Source organism: Gadus macrocephalus, chromosome 10 (genome assembly GCF_031168955.1).
Source record: "Gadus macrocephalus chromosome 10, ASM3116895v1".
Classification (NCBI taxonomy): domain Eukaryota; kingdom Metazoa; phylum Chordata; class Actinopteri; order Gadiformes; family Gadidae; genus Gadus; species Gadus macrocephalus.
The window spans coordinates 18,609,759-18,635,216 of NC_082391.1; the positions used below are offsets into that span (position 1 = coordinate 18,609,759).

Consider the following 25,458-nt stretch of genomic DNA (forward strand, 5'->3'; position numbering starts at 1 on the left):
TGCTTATGTAAAATCAGCATAGTACCGATAATATGATAAATATCATAAAAAGAAAAATGAATGAATTTTATCATACAACATGAAAAATCATGTTGTATGATAAAATTATACAACAAAAAAAAAGTATTGATTTGTTCAGAAAACTTTCTCACTTGCAGTTACAGCCAGGGGCCGCTGCAGCACCCTAAGCACCCCCACTTCCCGCGTCCCTGGGTAACACTGTTGTTTTTTATTGGTCGTCATGAAAGAAAACATAAGGGGCAACACTGTTGTTTTTTATTGGTCGTCATGAAAAACAACATAAGGGGTAACACTGTTGTCTTTGTCAAATAAAATATAAGGGGTAACACTGTCGTTTTTTATCAGTCATCATGAAAAAAACAAGGGGTAACACTGTCGTTTTTTTTCATGACGACCAATAAAAAACGACAGTGTTACCCCTTGTGGTTTTTTTCATGACGACCAAAGAAAAACAACAGTGTTACCCCCTATGTTTTATTTGATAAATATCGACAGTGTTACCCCTTATGTTTTTTTTCATGACGACCAATAAAAACGACAGTGTTACCCCTTATGTTTTTTTTCATGACGGCCAATAAAAAACGACAGTGTAACACTGTCGTTTTTATCGAATGAAACATGAGGGGTGACACTGTCGTTTTTCTTTGGTAGTCACGAAAAAAACCATAAGGGGTAACACTGTTCCTTTTTTTATTGGTCGTCATGAAAAAAAACATAAGGGGTAACACTGTTCCTTTTTTTATTGGTCGTCATGAAAAAAAACATAAGGGGTAACATTGTTGTTTTTTATTGGTCGTCATGAAAAAAAACATAAAAGGGGTAACACTGTTTTTTATTGGTCGTCATGAAAAAAAACCTAAGGGGTAACACTGTCATTTTTTATTGGTCGTCAGGAAAAAAAACATAAGGGGTAACACTTCCTTTTTTTATTGGTCGTCATGAAAAAAAACATAAGGGGTAGTTGTTTTTTATTGGTCGTCATGAAAAAAAACATAAGGGGTAACCATGTTGTTTTTTATTGGTCGTCATGAAAAAAAACATAAAAGGGGTAACACTGTTTTTTATTGGTCGTCATGAAAAAAAACCTAAGGGGTAACACTGTCGTTTTTTATTGGTCGTCATGAAAAAAACGTAAGGGGTAACACTGTTGTTTTTTATTGGTCGTCATGAAAAAAAACATAAGGGGTAACACTGTCGTTTTTTATTGGTCGTCATGAAAAAAAACATAAAGGGGGTAACACTGTTGTTTTTTTTGGTCGTCATGAAAAAAAACATAAGGGGTAACACTGTTGTTTATTATTTGTCGTCTTGAAAAAAAAAATAAGGGAAATAATAGAAATACACACATACATTTTAATGTCATGTATATCCTCTTTAATGATGATTGATTATTGTGTGTTGTCATCGCCTCAGTGGTGCAGTGGGGTGCACTCTGCCTAACCCCCTGGAGACCAGGGTTCAAGACCGGTTGATGACCTCTGTTGGAAGTTTCTTATCTCTATTTCATGCGAATTATAAATTCAAGTATAACCTTTGTGATAACATTAACCGGTGTCTTGATGGTGCATTGTTTATTTCGGAGGTTAACACTCTATTCAGCTCATGTTCCGATCCCTGCATAAACGTCGACAGGGGTGCCACTGTCGTTTTTTATTGGTCAACATGGAAAAAACATGAGGGTTTTTTTTCATGACGACCAATAAAAAACGACAGTGTTACCCCTTGTGGTTTTTTTCATGACGACCAAAGAAAAACAACAGTGTTACCCCCTATGTTTTATTTGATAAATATCGACAGTGTTACCCCTTATGTTTTTTTTCATGACGACCAATAAAAACGACAGTGTTACCCCTTATGTTTTTTTTCATGACGGCCAATAAAAACGACAGTGTAACACTGTCGTTTTTATCAAATGAAACATGAGGGGTGACACTGTCGTTTTTCTTTGGTAGTCACGAAAAAAACCATAAGGGGTAACACTGTTCCTTTTTTTATTGGTCGTCATGAAAAAAAACATAAGGGGTAACATTGTTGTTTTTTATTGGTCGTCATGAAAAAAAACATAAGGGGTAACACTGTCGTTTTTTATTGGTCGTCATGAAAGAAAACATAAGGGGTAACACTGTCGATATTTATTGGTCGTCATGAAAAAAACGTAAGGGGTAACACTGTTGTTTTTTATTGGTCGTCATGAAAAAAAACATAAGGGGTAACACTGTTGTTTATTATTTGTCGTCTTGAAAAAAAAAATATGGGAAATAATAGAAATACACACATACATTTTAATGTCATGTATATCCTCTTTAATGATGATTGATTATTGTGTGTTGTCATCGCCTCAGTGGTGCAGTGGGGTGCACTCTGCCTAACCCCCTGGAGACCAGGGTTCAAGACCGGTTGATGACCTCTGTTGGAAGTTTCTTATCTCTATTTCATGCGAATTATAAATTCAAGTATAACCTTTGTGATGACATTAACCGGTGTCTTGATGGTGCATTGTTTATTTCGGAGGTTAACACTCTAATCAGCTCATGTTCCGATCCCTGCAAAAACGTCGACAGGGGTGCCACTGTCGTTTTTTATTGGTCAACATGGAAAAAACATGAGGGGTAACTGTCGTTTTTTATCGGCCGTCATGAAATAATATAAGGGGAAAACACTGTCGATATTTATCAAATAAAACATAGGGGGTGACACTGTTGTTTTTCTTTGGTTGTCATGAAAAAAAACACAAGGGGTAACACTGTCGTTTTTATCAAATGAAACATGAGGGGTAACACTGTCGTTTTTATCAAATGAAACATAAGGGGTAACACTGTCGTTTTTATCAAATGAAACATAAGGGGTAACACTGTCGTTTTTCTTTGGTCGTCATGAAAAAAACCATAAGGGGTAACACTGTTGTTTTTTATTGGTCGTCATGAAAAAAAACATAAGGGGTAACACTGTTGTCTTTGTCAAATAAAATATAAGGGGTAACACTGTCGTTTTTTATCAGTCATCATGAAAAAAACAAGGGGTAACACTGTCGTTTTTTTTCATGACGACCAATAAAAAACGACAGTGTTACCCCTTGTGGTTTTTTTCATGACGACCAAAGAAAAACAACAGTGTTACCCCCTATGTTTTATTTGATAAATATCGACAGTGTTACCCCTTATGTTTTTTTTCATGACGACCAATAAAAACGACAGTGTTACCCCTTATGTTTTTTTTCATGACGGCCAATAAAAACGACAGTGTAACACTGTCGTTTTTATCAAATGAAACATGAGGGGTGACACTGTCGTTTTTCTTTGGTAGTCACGAAAAAAACCATAAGGGGTAACACTGTTCCTTTTTTTATTGGTCGTCATGAAAAAAAACATAAGGGGTAACATTGTTGTTTTTTATTGGTCGTCATGAAAAAAAACATAAGGGGTAACCATGTTGTTTTTTATTGGTCGTCATGAAAAAAAACATAAAAGGGGTAACACTGTTTTTTATTGGTCGTCATGAAAAAAAACCTAAGGGGTAACACTGTCGTTTTTTATTGGTCGCCATGAAAAAAACGTAAGGGGTAACACAGTTGTTTTTTATTGGTCGTCATGAAAAAAAACATAAGGGGTAACATTGTTGTTTTTTATTGGTCGTCATGAAAAAAAACATAAGGGGTAACCATGTTGTATTTTATTGGTCGTCATGAAAAAAAACCTAAGGGGTAACACTGTTGTTTATTATTTGTCGTCTTGAAAAAATAAATAAGGGAAATAATAGAAATACACACATGCATTTTAATGTCATGTATATCCTCTTTAATGATGATTGATTATTGTGCGTTGTCATCGCCTCAGTGGTGCAGTGGGGTGCACTCTGTCTAACCCCCTGGAGACCGGGGTTCAAGTCTGGTTGATGACCTCTGTTGGAAGTATCTTATCTCTATTTCATGCGAATTATAAATTCAAGTATAACCTTTGTGATGACTTTAACCGGTGTCTTGATGGTGCATTGTTAAGTTCGGAGGTTAACACTCTAATCAGCTTATGTTCCGATCCCTGCAAAAACGTCGTCAGGGGTGCCACTGTTGTTTTTTATTGGTCAACATGGAAAAAACATGAGGGGTAACTGTCGTTTTTTATCGGCCGTCATGAAATAAATATAAGGGGAAAACACTGTCGATATTTATCAAATAAAACATAGGGGGTGACACTGTTGTTTTTCTTTGGTTGTCATGAAAAAAAACACAAGGGGTAACACTGTCGTTTTTATCAAGTGAAACATGAGGGGTAACACTGTCGTTTTTATCAAATGAAACATAAGGGGTAACACTGTCGTTTTTCTTTGGTCGTCATGAAAAAAACCATAAGGGGTAACACTGTTGTTTTTTATTGGTCGTCATGTAAGAAAACATAAGGGGTAACACTGTTGTTTTTTATTGGTCGTCATGAAAAAAAACATAAGGGGTAACACTGTTGTCTTTTTCAAATAAAATATAAGGGGTAACACTGTCGTTTTTTATCAGTCATCATGAAAAAAACAAGGGGTAACACTGTCGTTTTTTTTCATGACGACCAATAAAAAACGACAGTGTTACCCCTTGTGGTTTTTTTCATGACGACCAAAGAAAAACAACAGTGTTACCCCCTATGTTTTATTTGATAAATATCGACAGTGTTACCCCTTATGTTTATTTCATGACGACCAATAAAAAACAGCAGTCTTACCCCTTTTGTTTTTTTTCATGACGACCAATAAAAACGACAGTGTTACCCCTTATGTTTTTTTTCATGACGGCCAATAAAAAACGACAGTGTAACACTGTCGTTTTTATCAAATGAAACATGAGGGGTGACACTGTCGTTTTTCTTTGGTAGTCACGAAAAAAACCATAAGGGGTAACACTGTTCCTTTTTTTATAGGTCGTCATGAAAAAAAACATAAGGGGTAACACTGTTACTTTTTTTATTGGTCGTCATGAAAAAAAACATAAGGGGTAACCATGTTGTTTTTTATTGGTCGTCATGAAAAAAAACATAAAGGGGGTAACACTGTTGTTTTTTTTGGTCGTCATGAAAAAAAACATAAGGGAAATAATAGAAATACACACATACATTTTAATGTCATGTATATCCTCTTTATTGATGATTGATTATTGTGTATTGTCATCGCCTCAGTGGTGCAGTCGGGTGCACTCTGCCTAACCCCCTGGCGACCGGGGTTCAAGTCCGGTTGATGACCTCTGTTGGAAGTATCTTTTCTCTATTTCATGCGAATTATAAAGTCAAGGATAACCTTTGTGATGACTTTAACCGGTGTCTTGATGGTGCATTGTTAAGTTCGGAGGTTAACACTCTAAACAGCTCATGTTCCGATCCCTGCAAAAACGTCGACAGGGGTGCCACTGTTGTTTTTTATTGGTCAACATGGAAAAAACATGAGGGGTAACTCTGTCGTTTTTTATCGGCCGTCATGAAATAAATATAAGGGGAAAACACTGTCGATATTTATCAAATAAAACATAGGGGGTGACACTGTCGTTTTTATCAAATGAAACATAATCGTTCACTGTCGTTTTTCTTTGGTCGTCATGAAAAAAACCATAAGGGGTAACACTGTTGTTTTTTATTGGTCGTCATGAAAGGAAACATAAGGGGTAACACTGTTGTTTTTTATTGGTCGTCATGAAAGAAAACATAAGGGGTAACACTGTTGTTTTTTATTGGTCGTCATGAAAAAAAACATAAGGGGTAACACTGTTGTCTTTGTCAAATAAAATACAAGGGGTAACACTGTCGTTTTTTATCAGTCATCAAGAAAAAAACAAGGGGTAACACTGTCGTTTTTTTTCATGACGACCAATAAAAAACGACAGTGTTACCCCTTTTTTTTTTTTTTTCATGACGACCAATAAAAAACGACGGTGTAACACTGTCGTTTTTATCAAATGAAAAATGAGGGGTGACACTGTCGTTTTTCTTTGGTAGTCACAAAAAAAACCATAAGGGGTAACACTGTTCCTTTTTTTATTGGTCGTCATGAAAAAAAACATAAGGGGTAACACTGTTCCTTTTTTTATTGGTCGTCATGAAAAAAAACATAAGGGGTAACACTGTTGTTTTTTATTGGTCGTCATTAATAAAAACATAAGGGGTAACACTGTTGTTTTTTATTGGTCGTCATGAATAAAAACATAAAGGGGGTAACACTGTTGTTTTTTATTGGTCGTCATGAATAAAAACATAAGGGGTAACACTGTTGTTTTTTATCGGTCGTCATGAAAAAAACACAAGGGGTAACACTGTCGTTTTTATCAAATGAAACGTAAAAAAAACTGTCGTTTTTTATCTGTGGTCATGAAAAACCCATAAGGGGTGACACTGTTGAAAAGTATCGAATAAAACATAGGGGGTAACACCAGGGACGCGGGAAGTTAGTCCAAGGGGGGAGGGGGGCGCTGAGAGAGAGTCTATATAATGACGTCATAATAAATGCTGCGCAACATTCAGGGCTCCGCTCTGATAAACACTCTACTGGTGTGTAAAAAGAGTTCTGCCAACTAGCCACTGTTATTCACAAACGTTAGCAAATAAACAATGTGGAAATTAGAGTCAACTCGGCTGATGCTGTGCTGAATTTCACACACTAACAGTAACAACATGCCGACAAGCTGTTGCGGTCCGGGATTATACACAGCGTTATAACAAGGATTTAGGAGGTTATTTCTAAAGGTTTAAAAGGAGAGTGACAATAAAAGAAAGCCTTTATTTTCATCCAGAGTTACGAGTTGTCTGATATGAGGAAAGTGACGGTTTCTCAGTCAAGTGAACCGTCCGTCTTTGCTCTTTTTTTGCCAACCAGTTTACGTGCAGGATTCCAGAATCATAACGATAACATTCAACGTGTCTATTAATATGGCAGCAACATCTTACACCAGTTTTAGAATGTTCACTACAACAGATGTTGAACACCAACATGCTTATGTAAAATCAGCATAGTACGATATTCAGCTATCGACAGTTCTGCGTTGTGCGTCATAGCCTACGTCTGCCTACTCAGACAATGTTCTAAATAAAATGAAATGATAATATGATAAATATCATAAAAAGGGTGGATGTCAATAATTAAATGAAAAATCATGTTGTATGATAAAATTATATAAAAAAAAAAAATAGTATTGATTTGTTCATAAAACCTTCTCACTTGCAGTTACAGCCAGAGGCCGCCAGGGGGGGGGGGGGGGGGGGTGCTGCAGCACCCTAAGCACCCCCACTTCCCGCGTCCCTGGGACGACCTCATTTTTAGGTTCATGAACACTCAGTTGTGCTGGCTTACAAAGTGAAAATAAAATGAGGTCATATTCTCCATCTCTCACAGAATGGCTTTTTATATGTATCTGATATACAGTATGATGCTGTGAATAGAGCAAAACACAACACAAGGACTCCAAACCAATCCAGAATGTTTAGTGTTATAAAAATTCCATGCCTTTATTTACAAAACAATATTTATTGAAGTATTGCATATTTAAAAAAGAAAGAAAAGTTGTGATGAGGAAAAAAAATATATCAATAGAATACATTTCCATATCCTAACACTGATGGTCAACAGGTTGTGATACACACACACTTCAATCAATGTCCATGGAAGCTCTAAGTAGTCTCAACAACATTTATTCAAACGTCTTGGTTCATGCAGCAGGTTCCAAGCAGCATGGGTCGACTGTGAAGCAGTACATATGTTGAATGAGCTACAATGTTGAATGTGTTCCACTGAAAGTCCAAGGTGCTTTTAGAGGCAGATTAAAAGGTAATGTTCCTTTTCCATCTCTCTCCCTCTGATGAGTAAAAGTAACTTTCTCTTATTACTATACTAAAATTCTACAAAACCTTCATTTCAATTAAAAATGAAAATGGGTTGAATTCTTCTAAATGTTGATGCACAAGGTCACCTTGTGGAAAAGGGTTTCTTTTTACCACTAGCTGTGCTTAACGATAAAGTGTTCAAGTCTCTCCTATGGTCATGTCTATTCATGTCAGTTGAAACAAACGATCATCAACCAGAAAAAGTGCTAATGAAAACCAATCAACACACAATAGAAAAAAAGAACAGTCCATGTCTGTTGATCTCTTAGGATTTGAGTTCAGAGCCTGGTTATTGCGATCCCACACAGAAAATGTATTGTGGGCTATCACAATACTTGCAAATATCACCAAGTCATACGCACATGTGAACACACTTTGAATTAAGTACCCAATATCGCTTTGCTATACTAGAGGGTTATAACTTGAGACTTTTAATGTCTGATAAATGGACAACTACTTTACGCGTTCACTCAACAACTGTCGTTACCAATGGGTCAGTTAATCAATGCAAGCGGATCAGGACCTGATGGAATAAATTAAAGCTAAACATGAGCATAGAGCCAATGTTAAGGCTGAGCTTTGTGGTGGGAAGACAAAATAAAGAAAACAAGATAGCTTCAAGATTAAGATAATAAGTCACGTGTAAAATGGGGGCAAAAAGGCAACAAAGACGACACCAGAAACTATTTCAGCTTTCCATATAAAATCAGGATCTGGTTAGTATTTTTTAAAGTGCAAAATGTCTACAGAACATTTTAGGAGAACTAAAATCCTGTTTGCTTGTCGTTCCACTCGTACCCACCCACAGAGTTAAACATTACATTTAACTAGACCAACGGGCTGCCAGCCCTCCCTTCACGCGGCTCTCGGTTTTCCTTTCCTCATTGTCTGCCATTTTTGTAGTTCCTCTACAATGAGCTGAGCATAGGAGGTGACAGCGGTTCTAGAATAAGTCTGCTTTTCAGCTTCCAGAATGATCCGGTAGCGATGGTATTCCGCTCTGATTGGAGGGGGGACGATCCGTTGTCGAGGGAGAGGAGGGGGGTGGGGGGAGAGAGAGGGAGAGGTTCCGACGTGATGTCATGACTGCTGTTTGTTGGCCTCTTCTTCGTAAGCATTGCCTGTTCCGTTCTGAACGTAAGCAGAGCCAGTGCCCAGGCCGTACAGGTGACCACAGTATTTAGCGTCGTCGATATGATCCTCAAAGAACATCTAGGAAAAAGTCAAAGGTGAGGCAACAGGGGTGGGATTTCCCCCCCAACTCAGCCCCCCTTGAAATGTGGACAGTGGTGGGAGAGGCAAATTATCGTCATCATAATCCTCACAATCATCATAGTCTGAAACACAGTTTAGTCTGATTAATATTCACATTTAAATCCCAAGATTCATAAAGGAAAAAGTGTTCGGTCAAATATTTGCGATTCGTTTTTTTATGGATTAATAATCCATGTGGATTAAAACATGCATTTGTGTTTTAAAGATGAAGGCAAAAAAGTATACATTCAATAAAGGGTTCAAAATGAGCCCTTTGTTAAAAATGATATTATATGACTCAGTATTTGTCATGTAGCTCTTTCTGGGCAGCCAACGCCTCCTTACACCCACACCCACTAAAACTCCCTCATTTGCTTTCCTTGCGAGCATTGGTGGCTTCCACTTGACCCGAAACCGACCGTTTTGAGGGCCAGACGTGGCACTGAACTACCCGTCTGTCCACCATATTTGATCTCAGCATAAAACAAATACACTTTCATCCAAGGCTAACACAAGGAGCTGGACTGCGGTTTAAACGCGGTCGATTCAGAAAACGTTGCATGCGTTTCCAAGAGGACGGATACAAAGCCGCCTCCGCCCTACCTCTCTCATCTTGAAGAAGGCCATGCCCGTGAGCAGGGAGTCGGAGCCCGCCTGGTGCTGCGGGCCGATCCTCTCTAGGTCCAGCTGCTCCGCCACCTCCTGCAGGCCTCCCTGCCAAACCACACCCAGCGGTCACCTGCTGCACACCTGTCGGTACCACCTGCTCACTGTCTGGTTACCGCCTGGGTTCATCATGTTACTGTCTGTTTACCGCCTGGGTTCATCATGTTACTGTCTGTTTACCGCCTTGGTGCATCATGTTACTGTCTGGTAACCTCCTGGGTTCATCATGTTACTGTCTGTTTACCGCCTTGGTGCATCATGTTACTGTCTGGTTACCTCCTGGGTTCATCATGTTACTGTCTGTTTACCGCCTGGGTTCATCATGTTACTGTCTGTTTACCGCCTTGGTGCATCATGTTACTGTCTGGTAACCTCCTGGGTTCATCATGTTACCACATGCTTACTATCTGGTTACCACCTGCTCACTGTCTGTTTACCGCCTGGGTTCATCATGTTACTGTCTGGTTACCTCCTGGGTTCATCATGTTACTGTCTGTTTACCGCCTTGGTTCATCATGTTACTGTCTGGTAACCTCCTGGGTTCATCATGTTACTGTCTGTTTACCGCCTGGGTTCATCATGTTACTGTCTGGTAACCTCCTGGGTTCATCATGTTACTGTCTGTTTACCGCCTTGGTTCATCATGTTACTGTCTGGTAACCTCCTGGGTTCATCATGTTACTGTCTGGTAACCTCCTGGGTTCATCATGTTACTGTCTGGTAACCTCCTGGGTTCATCATGTTACTGTCTGTTTACCGCCTTGGTTCATCATGTTACTGTCTGGTAACCTCCTGGGTCCATCATGTTACCACATGCTTATTATCTGGTTACCACCTGCCTACTGTCTGGTTACCGCCTTGGTTCATCATGTTACTATCTGGTTACCGTCTAGTTACCACCGGCTTACTGTCTGGTGACTTCCTGGTTTTCATCATGTTACCGCCTAGTTACCACCTGGTTAATATATGGCTAGCTCCTGGGTACTATAATGGCAACTTTTTAGTTACTATTTGGTACATTCTGGTTACTATCTCGGTTACCATTCGCTATGTATCTGGTTACCTTCAAGTAACCACCTGGTTACCACATGGTAACTCCCTGGTTACCGTCTGGCAACTGCCTGTCTACCATCTGTCTTTTTGAGAATGGTTGCCTGATTTCCAGTAGCCAATCAATATTTACCACACTTCAGATGAGATAACAGGTCATTAATCCCAATAAGCAAATTAGGAGGACTACAGCCAATCACATTAGGTCTACATTTAACCACATGACACAAAATGTATCACGTGTCTCCTTCTGAACAGCCAACAATTGGTGATACCCACGCTGCACTTAGTACCTTCTGGCTACCTCCTGGTTAACCTCTGCTCTGGTTACAGAATCGAGGCCTACACTCAATGCTAACTCCATGCTCAATGTGTCACGACGACGTGAAGTGAATTCACCTAGCGCTAGACTGAAAGCTCTGCTCATTCAGAATGTTTGGAGGGATGCATTACCTTAAGGTTTTTGCAACTCTTCATGAGGTACTTCACGTCGTAAATGACAGGGAAGTATAAGCGAAGGATCTCAAAGAAATCCACCTCCTCTTCAGGCAGTTTAGCATTAGAGAGCAACTTGATCAGGTATCCAAAGTCATAGCCACTGAAACACACACACATACACACACACGGTGGCTTTTAAAAAGAACAAGGTCATCATAAGTAGTCTGTTTCTCGTATAGCCAACAATCACCATTTGATGATCAATATGCTAACAGTAGTTGCTAAACAACGTAGCTTCCGTACACTCAAATGTGCCTTGGGACACTTATAGAGCATCACACAAAATGATGGACTGTGCTGACCAATGAGAGAGGGCAGCCGTGTGCATAATAACTGGATACCTCTACGCATGTACCTCCATTATATCCTGCTTTAAACTCTATTGATGCATCAACTGGCCACTGGACTTAATGGTCAACACTTAACCTTTAAAAACAAGAAAGGAAAACAACCAACAACCAACACATTTATCCACACAACTGAAATCTGACCGGTAGTGGACATCCCACAACGCAGACACAAAATGGGATCATCCCCAAATAGCGAAATGCAAGGGGTCTTTGGGAGGAAGCCTACCTGTGGAAGGACAGCCATTTGACCCCCTCACAGAGCACCACCCCGGAGGTCATCAGCAACTCGGCAAAGTAAAGCGTGTCGATGCCCTCGTCCTCGTGCTTCTTGAACTGAATGCCCGACGTGGTCAGGAGCTCGATGGAGTCCTGGGCATACATGTCCTCTCTGGGTACAGAACACAGAAAATGGTGCATTCTGGGAAAGGGAGTCATCATGATGGCTGCATGTAACCTCAACCTGTGCAGAACATTTGAGAACTAGTACGAGTTCAGATAAGAACGCTTTTAGAATGAATATGAATGACGCAAAATACTGTTTTCTATCAATACTATGATAGTCTATAAAAAGTCTTTATAAATGTAACTAGTTTGATATTCTGAAGTGTTTTTTTTCCATATTTGAGCAGAACCTTTAGGCACCATTTTCAAATATAGTCTGGCAATATCTATTTCTATAATCCTATGGTTGTTAAGTTACTTTTCTGAATTTAGGCCCAGAAAGGCCACCAAACAGAGAGCTTCAATGACATGAGTGCATTATTTAAATTAACCAATACGCACATCAGATACCATCTAGTGCATTCATGGCAAGCAGATGAACGTTCGTTTACCATATTCCATCTTTCTACAAAATGAATTCAGGAACTTCCATAATAGACTTACACCAAGAGAATGAAAAAAGAATAAGCGGCTTAACAGAAAAACGAACAAACAAAGAGAGGGATAAAAAATGAGGTCCTACGTAAGGTTGAACCTAAAGTTGAACTGCCACGTGGACGTTCCAGGTGGATATTCCCCTTCCTCATTCATAAAGGTGAGGCCCAGCTGGATGATCTTTAGAAGGTCAACGTTGCAGCGCAGCAACTGGTATTGGTAGCCAGCGTTGCTGCGGAACTCCCCGATCGGCCTGGCAACTACACCCGGGAACTCTGTGTCCTAGTAACACAAAAATATTACAATGCATGATATGTGACAACCCGTACAACCTGATCTCTGGGATTATTCATTGAAAAGGATAACAAGATAAGAGATAATTACTTTTTTTATCCTAGACTTTACCGGACAGCATTAAGAATTAAAGAGATAGAAAAGTAAACAAATAATCTATCCATGTGCACAATATCAGTAACAGAAATGTTGACGCACAATGTACATTTGAACATCATTGACAGTTGATGGAAAACATTATTAATCATGTATGCTATATGCTATTGTAATATTTTACATTATTACCGGTGTGTCTTAAGTGGTTCTTAACAAACGTTCTACATGCTGTGAGAAGAGAGGCATGCCTCACCATTGCAATGTAGTTGTACTTTCGAATAACATGTCGGATCCTCTTCAGCTCCTCATCCAGGTTGTTGGCCCAAACCTCACATATTCTTTGGCTGTGATCCACAGTAGCAGCGGGCATAGTGCCGCTTCTACATACAAAGCATTAAGCACAAAGGGACAACTTGGAGCTCAAGTTTTGACCCCGAGAAAATACTGACAGTTGATATTGCCACTCAAAAAGGACGGTAGGCCTACATGTCACTGCAGTGTCAATTGCAGCAAATGTAACCCACCCCCCCCTCTCAGCATCAGTTCACAGGGTTTAAGTGCCCCCTCTAAACGACGAGCTCACTTAACTTTAAAACGTCTTCCTTCCAGTGGGGCAACCTGTATCCGACGACCATATTATATCAAATAGGAGTTGTTCAAGCAGTCTTCGGCCTATGATATCAAAGGATCGTTTCAGGGTATTGTCAGAACCTGTCAGACACCCAGTGGGCTTCCAAGACGTTAGCTCTTCACCATACCATTGACAATGTGCAGCTAGGTGGTAGGTAGCAATTAGCTTGCTCAAGAAACATTTGGATGTGAATTGGCAAATGCTCTCAGTAGGATCGGTCATTCAGACGTGTGTCATTGCTTAAGCGGTTGTCTAGCTCGGCAACGATCGTATGAATGTGCAAAACATGCAAATAGCAAGTGGAGAGCAGCAGCAGCAGCACACCGGGAGCACAAAGTCGGTGCCACTTCCTCGCCTCAATGTGTCATTAAAAAGCTTACTAAGGCTACGTGAACTTACCGTTCCCCAGACTGGGCGGGTATGTTTATTCTTATACTATTAAAAACCTTCAAATGTTACCTACTTTGTTTTATCAGGGGCGTTTACTAACTTTTTTAAATAGTTACATTCAGTGTTGTATCGATATCAGCCTAGAGCTGCCATCATAGCCAGAACCTAGTACGTGACAACGTCATGACGTAGGCGTCCTAAGTCATCTATGTGTGCGTAAGAATATTTCCGCCCACTTATTATTTACATTAAGACGTACAGCATGCACGTCAGATTATTTTTGTATTTGTGTTCGTATCTCAGATTCTGACTATATATTTGGTTCAATCAGCGCAAAAAATAAATAAACACAATAAGCAAGGTAGTTTAAAATGTTTTGAAAGCACTGTACATAACAAGTTATGCAATTACACGGTTTGAATATCTTCAAAAACATTTAATCAGGAATAGGACAATGAACTTTAAGAACATAAAATAAGAGTCAATGCTGCAGCTTACAGACATGGGAGCGCTTTAATATAATTTTTAAAACTTCCAAAACATTTAGACAAACCTTTGGTTTTGCCAGAAGCGACGACGAGGATTCTAAGATGACAATAACAATGTAAATAAAAAGAATCGAAACATATAAACACATGATAAGTGGTCATCAGCAGTTTAGTGACCACATGGACCTCTTTCTTCCTCCAACCTTCCTTTGGTTGTTCAGTGGCAGGTCAATAAGTGTGATCACCTGTGATCTATTTGTAGGACTACTTTGCCTCGTCATCCAGCTTTAAGAAGCCCTAGTTATTAACATGAGCACACATTCCAACACAAGACCCACACACTCAAACCCATTTGGATGAATGTTAAATATTCAGAGCTCTGATGATGAAATGTCAGGGGATTTAAATAATCTTGAGTAAATTGGACCAAAACCCTTTTGTGAATTTAGAAATGTGACCGCACTTGTAGTAATACAGATACCAGATTATATAATTACATTATACAATATTGATTACCGTGGTGAACTGATTTATACAGTGCATTTAACATTCAAATAGCTAGGTTCAGTAAGTATTCAGGTAGGTTGATTTCCCTTTTTATGTTACTGTACAACATATAGCTTCAGTTAATACATACTCTTCAGAAATATTTGTTCAGCAGGTAGGACCTATTAATTGCCATTGAGCGTACCTAAGGTAAAGTGCTGAGCTTGAAATATCTGCCCCAAACCTTTGATCATTGCTCCCAATTGCATTAAGTTCTCCCTTTTATTATTAGGTCATAACAAAGAACAATTATGGTACTTTGATCAAGCCCTGATTAAATAAATGCAATTTTAACATCGGTAAATGGTATAAACCAACATTGGACACCAAAAGCAACCCTGCACGGGGCCGTTCAACACAGAACACACATTTAAATGCCAATATAGGCTAATCAATAACAAAATAAACCTTAAGCATCAACAATCCTCACTATACTTTGTTCGAGGGGCCCCTAGGCAGCTGCTAGCTTGCACACCCATTCAACCACTCTCGCCCCACTACTCTTTAAAACAACATTTTCTTCAGGCAGCAGAGTAGGCAGCATCGTCCGGGTCGGGCTCTCCGGGGCCTTCCTCGCTGAGCTGAGAGTTAAAGCTTACGTCGGCGATGCCAGACTCCTGCTCACTGCCGACGGAGAGGTCCGCCTCAGAGGTCTGGTTCTGGGGTGGCGTGAAGGCCAGGCCGTCCACCGGGGACCTCTGCTGACAGGGGCTGCTGGCGATGAAGCCCCCGCTGTAGTCCTGAGGCGTGCCGGCCTGGGGCACGAAGCCCCCGGGGGCCAGGCCCCACGACAAGGGGGGCCCCTCCTCTGCCTCACCGGTCCATTCCGGTTTGTTTTCCAGCTTTTCAATTTGCTGTTGAAAATGGGAAACAAATTAATAATAAAAAATAAATTAAAATCCGCCTCAGATAAATATTAAACCACTATATACCGCTTGCGAGAAAGGTATAGTGATGGGGCAGGATTGTCTCGTGGGTTACAGAACTATACATTTACATTTAGGGCATTTAGCAGACGCTTTTATATATACAGCATCATAACCGATGGCAGCAGAGGAATATTAGTTACCATGGTTTGATCACCCTGACGGGTATTGTTCTCCTGCAAGTTATTGGGGTTCCAGCCTTAAAGGTTCTGGTTTCAAATCCCAATGTCTGCAGTGAAGTCTGTAGGATACTCTGAGCAACCCCTACAACGGCTTTAGGTTGCTTCGGATCCACTCTGGCGCTGGCCTCTCACCTCTTTGTGTGATGCCAGCTGTTCCTCCAGCTGCACGGTCTCCTCTCGGACAGCCATCAGGTAGTCCTCCACCGACTGGCGTGGGTGCATCCCTCGGTCGAAGCGGTTATACAAACCGCTCCAGAACCTGCAGACATGGATGATTTAAAGCCAACCTCTCCAATGAATTTTTGTCTCCTCCCCGATATTAGTATCTCACACTTCTTCAGGGAATAGGTTCTTTAGATTATACGGTTACATTGTCTCGGAGGTAACCGTTCTAGATCGGTTATCAAAACACACAGGGCATCATTTTAAACAATTTGAATGAAAAAAGGCCTTATTGCTTGCTCTTGTTGTATCTCACTTGAAACAGTAGGGGGCGGTAGAGGGACGGAGAACTCCTTGGCTCTGGCAGTTGTCGGTTCTGTACAGCGGGTTGATGTAGTCACCCCTAGTGTCCCACAGGTGCTTCCAGAGGGAGTGGGTTTTATCTCGTAGTCTATCAAGAGAGCAGAATCAGGTCAGACAAGAAGAAACAAGAGCCATGAAAGAGAGGGAACAACCCAATAAACAGGAAAAGGTAATCAGCCAAAACCCTCCTTGACGTTTTTAGTAATAGGGCAGAATAGTCTAGACTAGAGGGTATTGTTTGACGGTGGCGACCAATCCCCAATGTCCGTAGTCATCCAGTAGGTCAACCCTGATCCCTGTAGAGTTTGGCTACACGCATTAATTACATTTATCAGAAAGAAGGCGTTTGTTTGCTCAATGACTAAACTGTCTCTTCTGTTTGAGCCCCCTCTGAGTATTTCACACTTCTCATGTGCGACATCAAATGACTTCTACTGTGGGTCTGGACCCAGCCCGAGAACAAGGCCGGACCCCATACGACACGGTTGCCGTGGAGACGCAGGCTCACCCCAGCTGTTGCCTCTCTCGCTGGTTGTTCCCGACGAAGTTGCCATACTGGCAGGCGTACATGTGGTGGTGGACGGCGATGAGGAACCTCTCGTTGAACTCGAAGGCGCAGGGGAACTGCTCTGTCAGCTGCCACACACACTCCAGGAACTGGTCCATGACCGGGGACACCTCCTTGGAGTCCCCGTCCAGGTGGTTACACCTGGAGAGAGAAGGAGTCCGAGTCAGGGAGAAACAGAGACGGACAGAGGGACAGACAGAGACAGATTCAGAGAGACAGAAACAGAGACAGACAGACAAGAGCGAGAGACAGTGTTAGAAAGAGGAACTTTGTCTTTAAAAAAAAATTATACGTTTTTAAAAATAACATCAAACCTGTGTGAGAACTTGTGTCCGAATGAGACCCATTCCCTCTCGATGAGAACCTAAGTACAAAAATAAAATTTTGTGTGAGATACAGAATCATTCCCTCTCAATGAGAACCTGAGTCCAGGAATACAATACTATGGGAGACCCATTCCCTCCTGATGAGAACCCGAGTGCAGGAATACAACGCTATGCGAGACTCATTCCCACTCGATGACAACCTAAGAACAGGAAAACAATGTTCGATTTTCACAAAGCACAAGAAATGTATTTTGTGTGTCGTTACTTTTTTTAATCTAAAGAGAATGAGAGAGAGAGAGAACAGGGGTTATGGAGGAACGCATGAACCCCTTACCCTCTGCGTGAGGGGCCCAAGCCCCTGAGGAGAGGATTTCCATCGAATTTAGTCTGCCTGAGCTGCCTGTGGAACAAACCCCTTGTTACAGAGAGAAAATCATAGTCCTAGTCAGAAAGGAGGCGGCCAGACCAAGAAACACAGACCCGCCGACCCCCTTCTGAAGGCGGGGGGGGGGGAAGCCAAGTCTGCCATGTGCAATCTGATTAGTAGTGAAGAGACGTCAACACAGAAATGAGGGTGCGAGAAATGTTCTAATGGAAACCGGGGTTGAAAATGTACTGCGTTGGGGGCAGCAACTTTCGGGGACTTCCACATCTCCAAAGACGCTCTGGTCAGGGCTCAATAAGAGGAGAACATGTTCACAGTTATTGCATGCCATTTTAATATTATATTTAATATTTAATATTATTATTATTTGGCCATTTTTCAGATGGATTATTTTCAAAGCCAATTAGAGTGGATCCAGATACAGGTCATTTATGAGCAGGAAGGGTTAGAGGCATCTGGCTGCTTATCTGACAGCCTGCAGTCGGTAGTTAGTACGATTAGTCATCTTGAAGGGGATTTCGACGTCCATGTGTGTGCGAGTAGTGAGTGTAGTTGTGTGACACTATAAACACAGCACAGAACTCTACCTGCCTCATGATCCTCACGTCTGCCCCCCCCCCCCCCCCCCCCCCCCGAAGTTTCGCCCCAGGAGTGATTAAAGTAAATAGAGGTAGGATGCACAATACTTCATACATATAATTTCTTAACTATCGGTTAAGTATCTCACACATACTAGCACTGATTTCCAATGCCTTTGATCGCCGCAAAAAACAACAACAACAACAACGATAACAGTCAAGTCATGTAAGCTGGTAGCCACTGAAATGCCTTCCAACTGAATGCATTCCTAGAGCCGGGCTCTACAGTGCCTCGAGACCCCTGACCTGCTTGGCAGCAGAGAGAGTCATAAGGGGTGGCTGGTGTCCTACCATGAGGCCCTTGAGGCTGCGGTAGTAGGGCTCCAGCAGGACGCAGGCCACCGAGCACACCTGGGCTGTGCGGTCCCAGCCGTCCGAGCAGTGGACCAGCACACTGGCGCCCTCCTCAGAGATAGCCTGCGGACGCGGCCACAGCAGAATCCCCAGGACAGCCACGGTGACATGTGAGCGCCAGGGATGTTTGTGCACATACACAGGAGGTCCACGGCCGCGTGCACATGCACATGCACAAACGTGTACACAGACATCCACAAACACGTGCACAGACATCAACACCCGTGCACAGACACCTACACAAACACGCGCACAGAAATCCACACACACACACACACACACACACACACACACAGACATCCACATACGTGCAGACATCTCCACACACGTGCACAGACATCTCCACACACACGTGCACAGAAATCAACACACACGCGCAGTTATCCACACATGTGCAGTTATCAACACACGTGCACAGGCATCCACACACACACACAAACACATCTACACAGACATCCACACACACGTGAACAGACATCCACACACACACAAAAACATCTACATAGACATCCACACACGTGCACAGACATCCACACACACAAGACAGGAGAGGGAGGAGGGGATGGTTTAGCCCTCCAAGCTGACCTTTGCAACAAAGACACCGGCATCCAGTACGGCTTTGATGTGCTTCAGCCAGCCTGAGCCCTCCAGTCCCTCCAGAAAGTTTGCCATGGAGGGGGTCCGCAGCTCACACACTGCAACATACAACACAGCTGTCTCAGCCCCAGGAAACACACTGGATAACACCAGAGTTTATTAAAACCTGCACGTTCCCAGGGAGACCCAGATCCTAACCGCAAGACTGAATGTAGGTCACCATCTTGGTGGTGACTGTTCAGGTTTCTCCTTGACTGCTGTAAGGGTTTTGAGTTTGTTTGGATCCTCTCGTTCGAATGTGTGTTGAGACAAAGTCCAGCTACGACATCAACGGCATACACAAATATACATCTATTGCTGCATCATCGTGCCCTCAGTTTGTTTTTCTAGAAAAACTCACGTGTATCGAGTTCCATTTTCCATTTTAGGAGTTATGGGTAAATATTTGATAGTTCACTCTGGGTGCAGAGGGACGATGTGTTGACAATTCATTTAGAGATGACAAATTGCCACATAAACACTCCACACGCCCATAAAAGGGGGACACGCTTGTCGCTGCATGTCTGAGTACGAAAACATCTGTTCTCCGTTCCTACAGGCTGTGGACAATATGACCAGCTGACATGTGCGACCGCGCATATCCTCCTGGGATCAAATTACAAGTGTTGACTCAACAGAGAGCCAATCACAATACTGGCTCCCCGTGGGGCGCCAATAGCAGCAGTTCCAAGTCTGAGGATCTGCCAATGGGAGCAGGTGTGGTTCCGGCTTAATGATAATACACAACAAAATACATAACTACTTGGTACTGAAATGGAGTCCAAGAAACCACTAACCAACACGGCAGTGGGGAAGAAAAGGCCTTGGAATTCAATTTCAATTGAAGATCAAGGGAGAAGGAGCTCAAAGCGAAAGCCAAAAAGAAGAAATCCCGGCCAATCAAAAGTTGAAGGATGCAGCCTACTCCAGCACTGACAGGGGGCACAGAGTTATCACAACTAAGACCAAACCCTAACTTTATTTTTTTCAAACTCCCATTATCCCTTCTCACGCCCTCAGACTCTCTTGGGGGGGGGGGGGGGGGGGGGGGAATGAGGTTCGCTCCAGGAAACCAAAATAGTTCCTAAATCAAGTCCAGATGGATTCAAAGACTTCCTAGGCACACCCCTGCACTTTACCCTGAAAACCCTCCTCCTATGGGGTCACCCGGGCACCGAGCGCAGAGGCAGTGCACCAGAGTACATGTGAAAGCCACAGGAGATGGTGGAGTTGTAGTACAGAGTGGGGATGATGTGATGATAAGACTGAGGAAAACCTAAACATCATGTGTGCCGTTTGGCAGGGGGTGAGGCGAGGTGAGGATGTAGCAATGTTCATGTACTATTAACGATGTCCTGTTGTTACCTCCTCCAGTCCACACTAACGCAGAAACCTCTGCAACTGTACTAGTTAGAGTGTTGGAAGGTACAGAGATCCATGTCCACACATTTACCTGTAGGCAGTCTTGGGCAATACCCAGCCTTCCTACCTGCTACTTAACAAGGTGTACTTTATGTAAGAATATAGCAGAAGAGAGTACCGTAATATTTTGAAACAAAACAACCAAAAGGTCCAGTCCCTCTCTCCCTACGTTTCTCCCTAAGTGTTGCATTTCATGCATATGTGATTGGACAGAAATTACAAGGGAGCAGTCTAGAATAGACATTGGTTCGTAACGAAGCAGGCGCAGTAAATGTAAAACAGATTTTAACACTGATATTTTGCTTACTCATAGCTGAAGGATATGCCATTTCAAAAAAATTACACTCAAATAACAGCTCTTATATTTTACCTACAGCACCTTCAATGATCTGAATTCACTGTATGTCACTCGAGATAAAAGATGTTATTTAGTCTAGAGGTGATCATTACCGTCCAGCATCTTCTGTTGACTGCTTCTCATGACGTGGATGTTCTCAATGCTGATGAACTGGAACTTTATGTTGGAGTAGTGGTCTTCATTTTCATAGCCTTTTCCCGCTGCGCGATTTGCAATCGCATTTAACTGAAAATACATGACACAATAGAGTTAGAAATATATATATATATATATATATATATATATATATATATATATATATATATATATATATCATTTAAAAATAACTCAAAAGGTAAGATTGCCACTTAAACTATGAACACCATTCTAAAATGTCGTAGCTAGTATACTTGCAAGTATGCATTACATATGCAATTATACATGTTCAAATAATATTAATCGGATTTCCCGCAAAGAGGTCAGGAAAAAGACATGCATACATACACATAATAAGAATATATAATATTTTATTAATTTATAAATATACATAAATTCACTCTGCCCAGCTGGCAAAACACTGTCGGTCAAAATAAAAGCGCACCTGAACATACATCAGAGTACTTTAGGAGCTTGTGTTTTCCAAAGCCATTCATGGGCCCCCAAAAGGTCTCACCTTGGGCCGGGTGTCCACCACATACATGAAGTCACTGCGGGGGTTCGACCTCCGGATGGCCTCCAGCAGCTGCTCATCCTCCAGGCAGCGTGCGCTGAAGCCCGACAGCGGCTGGCTGCTTCTGCAGATGGCCGCCTAGTGGGAAGCCAGAGGCAATATTAGATTATATAGGCTTTAATCCTTCCATTCCTCCTTCCATCCATCCATCCGTCATTCATCTATAAATGTATCATGCAACTATTCATATCATCCACCCAAATCACTCATTCATCTATTCATCCATCATCTACCACTTATCATTCATCTTTCACCCATAAGCCATCCATCTATTCACCCGTCTTTCTATGATTGCAGTTCATAGTTCATAACAAGGAAAACCAAAATAGCTCTCTGCACTTGGAAACATCACATCTTCACTGTGCCATGCCTCTCTTTATTCCCCAAACACACGGACAAAGAGCCAAAGCGAGGTCAGTGCTCCGATGTTTTTTTAATTGGGGTGAAGCAGGCTCGTAGCATAACACAGCATCACTGACTCCAGCATTTTATTTTTGGTTGTTCAAGGGGCGGTTAATCAAATATGCATGTTTTACTTTAAAAGGAAGGGACCCTAGGGGGCAGGCCATTGGCCTTGTAAGTGATAGTGGTCCTCTCTGTCACGTACCACAGAGAACAAATGGTAAGCGAGAGAATATGAGCACAGACAGCCCCACAACCGAGACTCAATCCTGGGAAGTTGACCCAACAAACATAACTCCCTACTAGTCAAATGAAAAAAAAAATACAAATTTAGAGCTGATCATCTAAAGTGGTTAGATGATCTAGTCTTTCTTGGCTTGCTCAAACTGTCCTATCAACTGCTGCTGCTGTTGTTATTGTTGTTTGTACTTCCTGAGAGAGGACGTCCCATATCAAACACTTTATGACACACGCACGCTGTAAACTGAGCAGATGCATTCCCTATTGCCAACAGGTCTCACCGTATGAACATTTATATTTATGCTTATGTACTCGCGTTGAATATATATTTAGCATTGATTGAAAATCTTGACCAATGTATATGGTTCAACTACCAAGCATTGCCAAAATAAATGTTTCACTAAAATTAAATATCAATGAAATTAATATTTTAACGATAAGGGTCCACCAGTGGGGCGTACCTGGTTGTCTTTGCAGTAGTAGGACAGCGTGGGGAACCTCCCCCTGCTCCTGAATTTGGAGCTGCCCACGATGACTTGCTGCGTTGCTGACTCAGGTACGTAGAGCTCCGCCGGGTACGTGTCACTCACCTGGGCGGACCACACACCCATCAACATTGCTTTTTTTATTTGTCCATATAAGGCGAGACTTTATTAATCCACGAAGGGCAGTTCAGGCGTTGCAGCCGCCAAAGGAAACGGTGCAAATAAAAGTTGCGATGAAATACAAATAAGAATACAGATATGTATGCAAATGCCACGTCAATGTATAAAATAAAGCAAATTGAATAAACCAAGGTCAAATGATCCGATTGCAAAAACATTTTCATAAAAAGGAACCAATGTGCTCGTTGCCAAATTAGCAAGAAATGTCCAACGGCAATTCAAACCACGACACAAACACATTTCATACCTATCATTAATCAGAGATAGTTTTTATTGAAGCTGGTGTAAACCTCTCATGGGAGCAGGGACAAAGGGCTACTGACCTTGTAGCTCTGGTTGACAGGGGAGGATTTCCAGAGAGAGTTGGGTATTCCCAGTCTTCGGTACTCAGCCTTGAGGTTCAGAAAGCTCCACTCTTCCTTCCTTTCCGCCTCATCCACGTTGGGCTTGTAGGAGAAGCAGTACAGTTCCTCATATTGTTCTGAGGAGAAACACACATGATTCAAACCTCAATCCAACAAATGAAACGCCATGTCGTTGGGATATTGAACATTGTATAGGAACAAGAACCCTTTTAATAAGCAGACAAAATGGACAAGCAATATATGATTTGCAAGCAACAACTATTTAAAAAACATGACTTTAACAATAGCCAAACAGCTAAATAGTCGAGATTTAATAGATACAGGTACGGTATTCATTAGAAAAACTACAACAATATTGAAAATATTTGACACAGTATTGGTTGTTAGCCAAATTAGTTAGTTTTAATCCACTTTGGAGGAACTATCCCCAGGCTGATCAATGAATGTATTGTAGGGCTAGTGAGATTGATCCGATATAGGAGAGCTGTGGTTTTGTGGCATGGTGTAACAGGCTCTTTGATTTGGGTTAGGATGGCACTGACCTGGCTGGGACAGGCGCTGTAAAGATGCTTGGATATGAACACAGTCCTGCTCTTGAGGGAAGACAAAATGAAGAACCTGGAAGTTCTTGCAGTGAATGAGTAGTGGGGACCCGGTGGATGTGTTGACTTGTTTTTCCAGCCGGCAGATTAAACTGTGAAGCACCTGATAAGATTAAAGGAAATGCAGACCAAAAGGTCACTTTCACTTTCAAACAATGTCGCCTGCCCAGTCTAATGTATGCTGTGCTTTAACATGTATTACAGCATATAGAGATACTTGGCCAATGTGGTCTGTGGGACAGTCACATGTTGGGAGAGTAACTGTTTGCCTACCCATGTTTCAGAGCGCACTTGAGTCTCGCTCTCCACATATATAGAATGTGTGGCGGTCAGGTAGAGCGTGCCAACACAGGACCTTCTGGGACTCAACCTGTTCAAAAGTCTCACGTTCTCCGCCTGAATGAGGAGAATACGACAAAAACAATCAAACACACTGGGCGAAGTAGGCTACAGCTAGCCGCTGAACGGACTATCTGGTCACGATGAATGAACGTTGGCCTACCGGTAAACAAATGGACCACGCCGTGAGAAAACGGGATTAATCGGAGTGCATACGTGTCCACCTGGCACGCACACCCTTATCATCACGATGCCAGATCATTTCAATTAAAATACTAAGACACTTTTGCGAAGGATTATCGAATGAATCACTGCAACCGTGCAGCTGGGTTCCTTTCACACGTTGTATGGAATTGGAAATGTATTCACTGAAATCAGAGACACATTGGTTACCTTTGGTAGTCGGATATGCTCCATTGCCAAAAACAGCTGTCTCACAGCTGTTCTATTTCCGGTGACAAAATAGTTAAGGATAATTATAATGCTACACTTCGCATATCGGCCCGAGAGTTTTGCATCATTATTATTCTTCTGTGAACCTTAGGTAAAACGACCATAATATTTGTCAGCCTATCATCATAAAACCAGATTCGTCCACAAGGTCCTAGAGCCTGCCACATAAAAGGCGTCGTGTGAATAAACTAAATATGGACCATGGGACCCGACGCCTGTTTAATTGTTTAATTACGGGGAAACGGAAATAAATATGCACATCCACTAAATCTTGATTGGTTCTTTTGTCCTGAAAATAGACTAAAGCGGAGGCGTCTTTGGGTCGCTTCACATCCAACCACTGTATGGACAAGTAGCACGTT

The 25,458-nt window shown here is 41.8% G+C and overlaps 2 protein-coding genes across 11 annotated transcripts; both read right to left on the bottom strand.

Annotated features, from left to right (window-relative positions):
* Positions 1 to 7,974: 7,974 nt before the first annotated feature.
* cnot7 (CCR4-NOT transcription complex, subunit 7) lies at positions 7,975 to 14,152 on the bottom strand. 10 transcript variants are annotated; one of them, XM_060063636.1, is made up of 8 exons: positions 13,977 to 14,151; positions 13,535 to 13,618; positions 13,200 to 13,326; positions 12,645 to 12,838; positions 11,907 to 12,068; positions 11,286 to 11,430; positions 9,720 to 9,830; positions 8,797 to 9,074 (listed from the first exon to the last, which is right to left on the bottom strand). In XM_060063636.1, the coding sequence occupies exons 2-8, from the start codon at positions 13,579 to 13,581 to the stop codon at positions 8,943 to 8,945; spliced, it is 918 nt and encodes a 305-aa protein (XP_059919619.1). In that variant the 5' UTR covers positions 13,582 to 13,618; positions 13,977 to 14,151; the 3' UTR covers positions 8,797 to 8,942. The 10 variants fall into 10 exon arrangements, 8 of the variants coding, with proteins under 8 accessions (XP_059919625.1, XP_059919619.1, XP_059919620.1 ...); XM_060063637.1 differs by having other exon boundaries at positions 14,041 to 14,139; XM_060063639.1 differs by lacking the exon at positions 13,535 to 13,618.
* Positions 14,153 to 14,461: 309 nt separating this feature from the next.
* mtmr7a (myotubularin related protein 7a) lies at positions 14,462 to 25,450 on the bottom strand. Its single transcript, XM_060063572.1, has 14 exons — positions 25,037 to 25,450; positions 24,578 to 24,700; positions 24,245 to 24,407; positions 23,661 to 23,818; positions 23,134 to 23,262; positions 21,974 to 22,108; positions 21,414 to 21,546; positions 19,491 to 19,600; positions 18,843 to 18,968; positions 17,517 to 17,566; positions 17,143 to 17,343; positions 16,588 to 16,722; positions 16,242 to 16,368; positions 14,462 to 15,855 (listed from the first exon to the last, which is right to left on the bottom strand). The coding sequence occupies exons 1-14, from the start codon at positions 25,058 to 25,060 to the stop codon at positions 15,523 to 15,525; spliced, it is 1,947 nt and encodes a 648-aa protein (XP_059919555.1). The 5' UTR covers positions 25,061 to 25,450; the 3' UTR covers positions 14,462 to 15,522.
* Between the last annotated feature and the right edge of the window lie 8 nt (positions 25,451 to 25,458).

Bases quoted from the DNA above. Each gene is read 5' to 3' on its own strand.
- cnot7 (XM_060063636.1), bottom strand. From the start codon at position 13,581: ATGGTCGTCGGATACAGGTTGCCCCACTGGAAGGAAGACGTTTTAAA. The intron at 11,431-11,906 runs GTAGGCTTCCTC...TGTGTGTTTCAG, and splicing joins AAATGGCTGTCCTTCCACAG to TGGCTATGACTTTGGATACC. The intron at 9,075-9,719 runs GTAGGGCGGAGG...ACTTTTTCCTAG, and splicing joins CCTTCTTCAAGATGAGAGAG to ATGTTCTTTGAGGATCATAT.
- mtmr7a (XM_060063572.1), bottom strand. From the start codon at position 25,060: ATGGAGCATATCCGACTACCAAAG. The intron at 23,263-23,660 runs GTCAGTAGCCCT...TGGTCCGCCCAG, and splicing joins CTGTCAACCAGAGCTACAAG to GTGAGTGACACGTACCCGGC. The intron at 19,601-21,413 runs GTAATGATCACC...TGTATGTTGCAG, and splicing joins TCAACAGAAGATGCTGGACG to TGTGTGAGCTGCGGACCCCC.